Raw genomic sequence first — 11,369 nt, 5'->3', positions numbered from 1 at the left:
CTGGCTTTTGTATATTAGATAAGAGCCTAGGAGTTCCTGCATTCAGTTGATAAACAAAGGCACTGCATTTTTTGTCATTTACCTTGCTTATCCAGAACTGCAATAAATACTAACAGAAAACAGTAAAGAAAATTTCTGTTAAAAGTAAGACTATTCAACTTTGAGATAATATTAACTTCCCTTACCAGTGTCAGAAGGAAGCTTCCCTTTTAAGTGTTTTAGTGAGCTAGCTGCATGTCTTGTCCCCTGTGCAATTCCATATGACAGGAATTTGCATTACTGAGAGCTGTGTTTGGCTCTAATATGATCCTTTGAAGGGATACATGGACCAGAAGTGCAGAACCATTTGTATAACTGGGAGCCTAACATCAACCCATTTTGGCTTCTGTGTATACATACATGCAGTTTAAACCTAAAGCTATGTTTATCAGGAATTAATTATGAAGAAGAAGAAAATTTTAGAAGTATCAATTGAACAGAAATAAGCTTTAAACCACCTGAAGGTTAATTCAGCCACATAATGAATGCATGCTTCCAGGGCAGGCAGTGGAATGGGTGTCTGCACTTACCAGCACCTGCCGCCACTTGCTTCCAGGGGTGCAATGCAAAGGTGCTGCCTTTGTAAAACATTTCCTGATTATAATGCCTTCTAATATTTACAAGGTCACAACTAGCAATTTCAGCTGTAAATAAAGAAGCATGTGTTGTTGGTTTTTTCCCCTCCACCTATAATTTTTTTTTATCTGATTTACTGTCTTCCTTTCTATTGTCAAATAACAACCATATCTAGAACAGCAAGGCTAGAATGGCCTGTCCATCTCAGGCAAGGCTTTCAGACTTGAAGTGCTTATTTCTGAGCCCAAAATGCATGTAGAGATCTAAAATCTGTCAGCAAATAACCCAACATTACTCCAGATGCCATGGCGCAACTCGTGTCTGATCTTGGGACCATCTGCAGACCCAGGTAGGAGAAGGCAGAGGTGGCCGTGCGTCGCCCGCCGTCGCCGCCTGTCCTCCCCCTGCCATGCTGGGTGTCGGGGAGATAAGGTGAAGCAGGAGCCTGGCAGAGGTGGCTCTGACTTCCTGGTCTGAGCGTGCCTGCGCTGAGAGGCGTGAGACACGCTGCAATCCTTACACTCCACGTCTTCTTGTGGGGTTTGGCACCTCCTGCCTCTCCCTTGCCTGCCCGTGCTGCCTGTCAGTCTGAGTGACAGTCCTCAGCAGGCAAGCGAGCGTAAGAGGGAGGCACCTCTGTGCCTTGGACTACCAGGAGGATTGCTGGGCTTCAGGTTGCCTTATCCCTGCTCAGTGTATTTGCTAAGAGAAAACTTCTTCCTGGCATGGCTAATGGGTAAGAGAAAATTATACCAATTCTCTCTAACGCAAAGGGCAGCGGGGATGGATATATTCATCTGGGAGTTAGGTGAAATGCAGCACTGCAAGAACCCTGCTTCCTGTTTCTGTTCTGTTTGTTTTACTAACTCAATGTAAAAAGTTGGTACGACAACTGAATCGTAAGCTGTTTTAGCTAAAACAAGGTACTAAGATCAGATTTTGCTTAAACACAGCTGATAGCGTAGAATCGGTTCTCCAATCATCACCTGTCAGCCCAGGACCTTGACAGAGTATTTGCTGAGTAACTGCCTGCTCTTATGCTTGTCCCTTGACAATGCACTTTCCATTCCACCTACAAAGCCTGTCTTATTTACCCTTTGGTATTTCAAATACTAGCTTTAAACCAGTAAAAGACATACACACTGCCGTAAGAGGGAAATAGAGAGAATTGTTTGTATCTTCTGTTAACCAGATAAGCTGCTATATGTATTTCACAATATTTGAACCAATTTTTTAAAATGATTGGACAATTCTTGTAAATGGCTGCTCATCAGGCTTTCCAAATGCTTTTCTTCTCTATGCCTAGATTAAAGACTTTTTAAAATAGAATGTTGTTCAAAGGATCTCTGAAGGTAAATTTAAAGAATATGTTCAATCAAAACTTTTTTGCAGGGCTCCATGTGACCCATTTGCAATACATGTTTTTCTTGCTTTGACACTGTTGACTTGCTCATATGATTCACCACTGACACTTTAATTCTCTTCATGTCTTGAGTCATTTCTGATTTATAGCAATATAAAAGACTTCTTGAAGCATTGTTTTGGATAGAATGAAGGTTTCATACAAGAAAATCACTTGGAAAAAACAGACACATCATGTCAGTGTTTCACTTGAAAGCTATGATAAGATGGAGATGTTAGATGCTTTTCCTCTAGCTACACTGCTGGTGCATTGGAGTTACTATCGCAAAGAGCCTCCCCCAAAGGTTCTCTCAGCTCTTACAAGTGCAGACTAAGCATCAGTATTGGGGTGGTGCTTTGCGCAAGCAGACACAACCAAGACTCCAACTGGACAAAATCCAATTGGCCAGACTTCTTGCACAGAAATAATTTATTCTATGTGAAAGCACAAATCTAACAACTGAGAGATTTCACCACAGGGACACAATTGAGAATTAATGATAAAAATCTCTGTTCTGAGTCATACCTGCAATTGTATTGGAAACCAGAGCATAGATACACAGTACTCTTTTTCAGGGAAACCCTACCTAAATGCTGTGTGTCATGGATTTGCATGAAGGTGTTGGGCTTCTTCTCTTTGAAGTTGTCTCACCTCGTATGTGTAAGCTAAGTTTATGGACCTTTTCTAAAGAAATGCTGTCCAGAAAGAGTTTTTACAAGATGACTATGTATGTTGCGAGACAAGTTCTTTGCTTTGGCAGGGATATATTCTTCTTTATCCCGATCTTCAGTTGCAGTGTGTACAGGTGTTCTGCTCTGTTTGGAAACTAAAAGAAAAACAAAAAGAAGAGGAAAAGTCTATGATGATATTGTGGTAGCGCCCAGCAGAGAACAAGGAGAGAAAATGCTTTTCTTTTATAGAATTAAGTGATTTAAAGTATTGGGACACATTTTCTGGATTCAGGAATATTTAGTAGATTTATTGAATAAATATGAAGATTGAAATCTGTAGGTATGCTCCTGCTGTAACCCTCTCCTGAGTAGACACCTTGAGCTTGCCTCCATGAGCTCATGCGATATTCCATAACATTTCTAGAGGAGGAAAGATCAAACAGGGCCCTGCAGTGCTTTATAAACACAGGACAAATCTGTCAAGAGCAGACCAAGAGCAAGGAGTAGGTACTGAAGGGATGACAGATTTCCTGTATAGGTGACTTTTACCCAAATACATACATACTAAAATATATGTATATAAAATACTATATATATGGAAAAAAAAATTTAAAATAAGCTGACATCCCCCCCTAACATTTCACATATCTTGGATGTTCAACAGACAGCAGATGCCTATCTGTCACTGGTAGTTACTTCCAGAGTAAAAACTGTATTAAAGATAATATGGCAGTACTCAAACAGATGGGGTAAGCTGATGCAGGGGAGCAGGCAGCAGGAGGGTCCAGAACTCAGGAGAAAAGTGATCCAATAAAATTAGGTCAGTTCAAGGTAAAATGAATGAAGACTTTAAATTTGAAAAACATCTCTGTTACTGTTCTGTGAATGTGCTGATCCTGTTCTTGGGACTTGAGCTGAGCTGGTGAGATGAACAATTTCCTGGTTAGTGTTGGTTTGCAAGCCCTTCTGAGAAGGAATTGCTCTTCTTAAGACTCTGGACGGAATGTGGGGGTACTGCTGCAAATAAATAAAAATGCTGCTGTTGGTGGCTTCTGTGATGTGCCATGAGGCTAACCCCCCGCAAAGTGGAGCAGGTGTCTCCTTTGGGCTGCACAGCCAGTGTCGATGATGCGGCGCCACAAGCCACGCTCTCTGTATAAGCAGAGCCTGGGATTTGGGCACGGGCTGAATACAGCTCCTCTGTGATAGGAGCCTCCTTCTGCTCCAGTGTGAGATCCATGCCAGTACTTCTTCCAAGCAAAAATTATTCCTCTGTATCCACCTTTAACCCTAGCCACAAGTGTAGCCTTTGGCTCCCATATACCAGAATTTTTAGTCCTTTTCCTCCGTTCGGGTATTGACACCCATTCAAGCCCAGGTGCAAATGCCAGTGATCTTGTAGATTTCCCATCAACAACGACCTCAGAGCGTCACAGAGTCCGAGCAAAAACAATGTCAGTGCCTCCAGCGTTACTGAGGTACCTGATGTCTCGGATTGCCAGTCGCAGGCGGACTGAGGTGTGGCAGCCAAGAGTCACGGTTGTCTGCCCTGCCCATCTGTAGGAGGTTGCTTTCCCCACTCTAATGCTGTGTATAATATAAATATCATACATGTTCTTTATGCTCTTCACCTGCTGCAGCATGTCCTCTGGTGCATTACTATAAACTGGCTGCTTTTGGCTCTTAACTCAGAGAATTCCTTTGGGAAACAAGCTCTCAAGGAGTTAGGTACAGATTGCTTATGTGTGTCAGGATTTTAATCTTAGGCTATAGGAGTATAGGCTGTATAAGTTCCATCTGACAGTTATACGGGCAGTTCCGGAGAAAAAGGATTGCTTAAGAATGGGAAAAAAAAAGTCTCAGTTCTCCAGGCAGTTGGCTACTTTCTGTTTCTTTCAATACGGATCTTAGACCAGCAGTTTCTGATCCAACCACGAGGTGCAGTCCAGGACAGGAGAAGGCACATAAAATTCTACTGTACTGCTTCTAGACTATTCTCCAACTATTTGGTTAATGCTCTTTTCTGCTGTGACTTCTATTACCTCCCTGGCAACGATGGGGCAGGTGCCCACCTGGCTCACTTTTTGCTCTTCCTGAGTCTCAAGCTGCCTCACATCAAGGCTGCCACGTCAGAAGACTGTGACCTTATCACAATATTTGTTCCCTCTCTCTGTTAAAGAGCATGGAGTTTGCCACTGGCAGGAGGATGCAGCGAATATCTCCATCCTGGCCAGAACAGAAGATGTCTTATCAGTTAGGAGGCTCAGAGTTGGGCTTGGAGGTGCAGTCTAGGAGAACCAGTTGTTAAAATCACGGCTAGTCGCCCAAATGGCTATTTCAAATAAATGCCTATTGTTGACAAATTTCTACACTTCTTTTTCTTTTCTTGAGAACATCTGCTTTGGAGGAGAAATGCAAAATTATCAAGCGGTTCTTCTCTGGGCTTTGATGCATGTGCTGGTTTGTAACGGATTAATTCAGCTGTCAGTCATTTAAAGATTAATCCACTTCCCTTTCTTCTCTGCTCCGTTCTTTGTCTTGACTTTATGTGTTAGTGTGGACATAATGCCCTTGAAACTGCAGCTACCTTTGGGTGGTTCAGCACAATAACAACCCTTCCTAAATCTTATTGATAGATTTCTGAAAACTGTACACTGTTATGCAGGACAGAATTCCACTGAAACGAGGAAAGGATCAGCCTGGAGAGGTTTGTATGTGCATCAGAGATCAGTGCATCAGGAATTGTATTGTATGCAGACGCTGTGTTTAGAGTCTTAGTCTTTAGCGTCTTTGTCACCCTAATGTTATGCTAGGATAACCACACGTGTGGGTGAAGGAAAGCATCTTTAGTGTGGAGTCTTGCAGGAAAAAAGGTAGGAAGAGTCTATACGAGTATTGCTAGAAAAGCGTCATAGAGAGAATTCGTTGCTTCCTGTTTTGTTGTGCACTGTTGCTGCACACTGGTAATGATCTCCAGCTTGCCCCTGGTTTGTACACAGAATCCTCCTGAATGAAACACCACAGTCTTCATTTTTACTTCAGTGCAAGGAAAACCACAGGGAGGCTTATTAACAAGAACTTTGTTAAAATATATGCTAGAATAACCTTAGGGAAGGCTCAAGTTTCCTTACAGGTCACCTGCAGTCTTTAGATAGGAACATGAACCGTAAGCTGTCTGGTTTGAGAGCAGCCCTGGCAGAAGGGCGTGGGGAGAAGAGAAAGCTCTCTTGCTGACAAGCCTGGAGCCAGCACATAGAGTGACACGCAAGACTCTAGAAGTGACTTGCTGAAATAACCGCATGCGTCTTTTCTAATGTGCGTTTTTTCTGGATTTATTGACAGGAAGGCCTTAAATCATGAACTTTCTAAACTGTTCAGTGAGATGTGGGATATGGATGTTAACCGCCTTGTGCCTGGGAAGGACTACACCATTGATTTGCAGGTAACCAGTTGCTAAGTCACATGAGAATTAAGGGCAGCATGGTACTATAGGAAGAGGTGTCAACTGCCTTTTGATAAAACAGTTGCCTGTGCTTTGTCATCTTCACTAATGGCAGAGGCAGGACCTCCTCATGATGAAGAATCACTTGGAGAAGGAACAGTGCAGAGAACACATTAATGGTCCACACTACCTGGGCGCTGGTTACAAGTGCAGTCTCTCAGGCGTCTGTCTGGGGTCCTATAACATTTAATATCTTTATCAGTGACCTGGAGGAGGAGGTAGAGTGCAACCTTTCCAGTTTTGCAGGTGACAGCAAACTGTGGTGATAAAGTTGGTAAGTGCAGGGCTTCTCTTCAGCTGGACCCAGGCAGGCTGGAGGAGTAGCCTAAGGAAGGAACATCATGAATTTCACAAGGACAAATACAACCAGGATAGAATGCCAAGAGAAGCTCTGAAATTTCCATCTCTGGAGGTTTTCAAGACCCAACGAGATGACACTCTGCGCAATATGGTCTGAATTCAGTGCTGACCGTACTCTGAGCAGGACTAGAGATGTCCTGAGGTCCCCTCCACCCTGGACGTTTCTGTGTGCATGGCTTCTTGCACGTATGGTCTGGGTGACCTTCAGTGAGAGGGAAGGCAAGATAGGTCCCAAGTCATTCTTGGAGGAATAAGGAAGGAACTTGAGGAATTCCTGGGTGTCTCCCGAAGAGTGTGGAGTAGCACAGAGGTGTGGGTGAGGAGGGTTTCAGGGTGGCTGCTACCAGCCCCAGGGAACTGTGAGGGAGAGTGGGTATCAGATTTGATGAGCAGGCATTTCACTCCTTGCCAGCTCAGTGTAGTGCAAACATGGCCACGGGTTTTGGCCACAAATTGCAGCAGGCCACTGAATATTCAGTATCCAATTCTGTTCTCACACAAGTGCTCAAACACATTATTTCAATGTTGCTTCATATTATAAGATACAATTTTCCATTGCTGACAAACTTGAAAAGGGGTACCTACTTCAGGCCAAAATGTGTGTGGGGAAAACATCTCCCATATGGTCTCTCCATTTCTCAGAACAAGGCTCTAGTTACCCCTTGCCCATGTTAACAAACTGCTACTCACCTTTTCTCCTCTTTCCTTGAGAATGCCCTTTTTGGAACAGAAATTTGAAAATTATCAGGAAAGCCTCCTTTCTATTTTGGATGTGCTGATTGGTAACATTGATTAAAATTCCCTTAAACGTGGCCAACCAGTCCTTGAAAACTCCAGAGCACCAGGATGAACCAGTCCAAAGCTGATGGAGCTGCACAGAACTATCTCGGCACCCCTGGCGCTGGGGCTGCAGTCGTTAGGTCAGAAAACAAAGGCTGCGCCTGAGGAGCCTGCTCAGGACTTGGATTGCTGCATTATCATGGAGGAGAGGAGAATTACACTGGCTAGCTTGGGGAGCAGGAACTCAGGAGAGAAGCAACCCCTCCACTGCACTGCATGGCCTCATAAACTATATGCAGTGGGTCTGTGGGTTACAAATGACCAGAGAAGGAAGGTGCCCAAATCTCTTTTCTGTGTATTTGTGGTGAGAGGGAGCCTTGGCTCTGTATTACTTCTCTTTATCCTTTGTGATGCATATATTATAGCACAGTAGCACAGATGGTTATCGATCAGAACTGAACTATCACAGTCATCTCTGAAAATGAGTCAACAGAGAACTTCCAGGCTCCTACAGTGTCAGAGATTACACCTTTTTTTCTTTATGCTGGCAGTTCTTCTGTAATGTCTTCTCTTGTTTTGTAGGAGGGCCATTCCTAACAAAGAATCCTGATGGCATTATGGTTTTTGTTTTATTACAAAGGCAGGCACTGTCTTGCCTAAGGACATCTTACTTCTGTCACTGTTTCACTCTGGTGTTTCTCCTAGGGAAAAGCAGGTGCTGCTCAGCGAGGTGACAGTGCTGTCCAGGACAGCGCAGCCAGACATCTGTTTCACAGCATAAATGAAGAACGCCTGAAGAGCATAAAAACTTTTGCAAGTGAGACTTTTTGTTAATGGTGGAAATGACATGAAGAATCTGTGTTGGTTTTCATATGTTCGCCTAAAATAAAACACCGTATATAATTTGGATGGTGGTGAGGATCATCATCCCCGTCATTTGAAGGCAGTTTCTACATTTGCATGGAGGTTGCCTGCAGCCTCAGCCGGAACATCCTTTGGTACTTTAGCCAAAATCTGCCTTTCTCTGTGGTTCTTCTACTACAAAGCAAAATGGATGAGCCTCTTGTCATTGCTTTGAGTTATTCCACACACTGAAAAAGACACCAAAGTCATCTTTCCTCCATTGCTCACAGTCTCTAGTCCCTTCAGATAGCACTAGGTCCACAGCTACTTCTGCATTTCTGATGGGGGCTATACTTCAGGCATGTCTGTGAATGTACATTTCCTTCCCTGATTTTTCTTTTCCCCAGACAGAGTCACATTAAGCTGATCAAAGAGCCAGCATAATAGGCAGCACCGTTTTTCTGTGCTCCCCCCACTCCAATCTGAGCCCCACAATCCTGTGCAGTGAGGGCAGCTCCAGTACCCACTGAACTCTATACTAGGTCCCTTCAGCTCACTAACCTGTCAGGAAATGACTTCGGGTTTTGACCTCAAGTATTTTTCTACCAACTTGGTGTGTTGAATCAGCCCCCAGAGTCCACTGAGTGTCAGAGCACAAGTAGATGAAGTGATGGGAGGGAGCAAGTGGCAAAAAAGGATGCCAAGGAGAAAATAAACCCATCTGCTCACTGGCCACACGCTCAGGCCCAAGCCCAAGCCATCTCACGTAGGTTTATGCTGTATTATTCCTCTACTGAAGTAATGCCCATAAATCCTTCTGCTACCATAGCTCATGTTCACAAAGCCTATACCTGTAATTTGGTGGTCAGATAGGATTTGTTTTGGTATGTCATTCCTGCCTCAGCACCTGGTTCCGTAAGGAAGCCCAGTAGCGAGCTACTTATTGTAAAAAGAAGTAGAGCAGTGGTCTGACCTTGAGTCACCTCTAGACTTACACCCAACAGTGCACCTGAGAATGAAATCTGACTTACAAAGGAATGTCTTTCTCTATGGACTGTCAAGGCATATTATGTGGCATCTTTTTTAAAAAATGGCACTCTAATGGCTGGATCACAGGTATGATTAGGTGTAGGGCCTGTTCATCAGTATGAACATGCGGAAAGTTTCTCTTTTTCTGCAGCCTTTATTTCCTTACTGGACAACTATGAGACATCAACTGGTGTAGCAGAAGTAGTGACTCCAGAAGAAATAGTTGAAAACAACTGTTTTCTTGATGCTATCCTAGCAACAGAAGTCATGAAAGTGAGTAACACAGATCTTGTTTAGTCACTGAAAATGCTGAATTAAAAAGTAAACTGTGTATATGTATCTTGGCTTTCTATTCTTCAGCTAGCTCATGAATATCTGGTTAAAAAAAACCTAGCCAAGCCCAACCTTGCCGATTTCAAGTACCAGCTTTATGACATCTGGTTCCAGCTCTATGCCAGGAAAGAAGGAGACAGGTATGTTTGATGGATGTGGCACTGATAATCCCTACCCTATCCCTATTTAGGTAAATATAAGCCCGAGTGCCATCTGTTGCACCCAGGACTGGAAGATGCCCTCAGAGTCTTACAGCCTAAGTCAGGTGCTCATTGCTCCCACGCAGACCGTGTTACAGACAGTACTGACTCCTGGGGTGCAGCACTGGTGAACTGCCTCCACCTGCACTTTGTGTCCCTCATCACAGGCCTTCAGCCGCAGATATTCATCCTCTGCCCACCTCATCCCCTTTTCTAATTCATGAGTTTGTCTGAGTCTGTCACAGGAGACAGTGTCAGAAGCCTTGCTAAGATCTGGATAAGCAGCAGTGATGCATCTGTAGCATTTACTAGCAACCTTCATGGCTGGATTTCACTGCAAGTTTTGTGCAAATTAAGAAAGAAAACCCAAAAAATCCAGACAAATAAAAAAACTGCTCATGAATCAACCTAAGGAGCATGTGCATCTTCTTGCCTTTTACATCCTCTAATTTGAACTATTTAAACACAAAAAACCCTAAATATTATTCTTTGGTTTATTACAGACCTGATTCTTGTGGTTTTGAACATGTTTTTGTTGGAGAAACACGGCGTGGTAAACAGATCTTAGGTTTGCACAACTGGGTGCAATTTTACCTTCAGGAAAAGCGCAACCAAATTGACTACAAGGGCTATGTCACTCGGAAGAACAAATCCAGGGTAAGAACAAGCAGGGTGCCTTTGCAAATAAAAGACAAATGTATCCAGAGATAAAAGCTGCAGTAATGAATCAAGGCACAATGATGCAATCACAGGCTCAAATGTTTTGAACCTAATTTGCCCACGTGTATGTAAGCAAAAGAAATACTGCCCTCAAGTCTAGTCTATTATTTTGCAAAAGCTATTTAAAAAATTAGTGCCAGTGTTTACAGAATCGCAATGCTGCTGAAGCTTAACTGAGATAAATGACCATGGATGCTCCAGAGGACAGGGAAAGGGCTGTGCTCCAGCTGTAGCAGCCTGGCACGGGATGATGACTGAATCTTGCAGTGCTCTCAGAAATCTGGAGTTGGAAATTGTATCTGTCTGGTCACAGCTGTGCTGGGGACTGTTCTATGGTTTTGTTTATGCTTTCAGCCTGAAAAAGATGACCACGTTTTGAGCATCCAGTTCAGCTGGAAGGGCTCAGTCAAGCCAATTGGAAGCACCTTTATTGGTGTCAGCCCAGAGTTCGAATTTTCCCTTTACACCGTCATTTTCCTGCTGTCTGAAGAAAGAGTCACCCGTGAAACAGTGAAGATAGAGGAATATGAGCTACAGATGGTTGTTTGCCGCCATGGGCACCACATTGGAACAGCATATCCAGTACTCCTCAGCACCAGTGGTGAAGACTAGTATTAGAGTTATCAGACAACGTTTCTTTTTGGGAGGGGAGAGGGGGGACATGGGACCAGATGGCAGAGTAAACTGGTGTATTGTTTTATACAACTGGTTTTCAGTAAAAATTGATGACTCGCTCGCTTTTGGTCTGCACCAGAGTGCTTGATCACTTGTGTGCTGTGGCTCAGTGTCTGACAAACTTTGAAACATACTGCTGCTCATATTAGGGGCTGGATCAAACTTTCATCAGCCCTCCTTTGTGCATGAAAACACTGTACTTCTCAGCAGACAATGGAAGTTAGGGAAAAGCCATATTA

At 43.6% G+C, this 11,369-nt stretch overlaps 1 protein-coding gene across 1 annotated transcript; it reads left to right on the top strand.

Moving 5' to 3' along the window:
* The first annotated feature begins 1,246 nt into the window (after window positions 1–1,246).
* Window positions 1,247–11,331, top strand: LOC113487335 (poly(U)-specific endoribonuclease-like). Its single transcript, XM_026861857.1, has 7 exons — window positions 1,247–1,351; window positions 6,031–6,130; window positions 8,036–8,147; window positions 9,354–9,475; window positions 9,563–9,675; window positions 10,239–10,392; window positions 10,810–11,331. Exons 1-7 carry the CDS (start codon window positions 1,341–1,343, stop codon window positions 11,065–11,067), a joined length of 870 nt encoding a protein of 289 aa, XP_026717658.1. The 5' UTR covers window positions 1,247–1,340; the 3' UTR covers window positions 11,068–11,331.
* Window positions 11,332–11,369: the final 38 nt, after the last annotated feature.

Source organism: Athene cunicularia, assembly GCF_003259725.1.
Source record: "Athene cunicularia isolate RWA chromosome 1 unlocalized genomic scaffold, athCun1 chr1_part2, whole genome shotgun sequence".
In the NCBI taxonomy this organism is placed as follows: Eukaryota; Metazoa; Chordata; class Aves; order Strigiformes; family Strigidae; genus Athene; species Athene cunicularia.
This window is presented reverse-complemented; position numbering and strand designations above follow the sequence as displayed.

Bases quoted from the DNA above. Each gene is read 5' to 3' on its own strand.
- LOC113487335 (XM_026861857.1), top strand. The intron at 8,148-9,353 runs GTGAGACTTTTT...CTTTTTCTGCAG, and splicing joins GAGCATAAAAACTTTTGCAA to CCTTTATTTCCTTACTGGAC. The intron at 10,393-10,809 runs GTAAGAACAAGC...TTATGCTTTCAG, and splicing joins CTCGGAAGAACAAATCCAGG to CCTGAAAAAGATGACCACGT.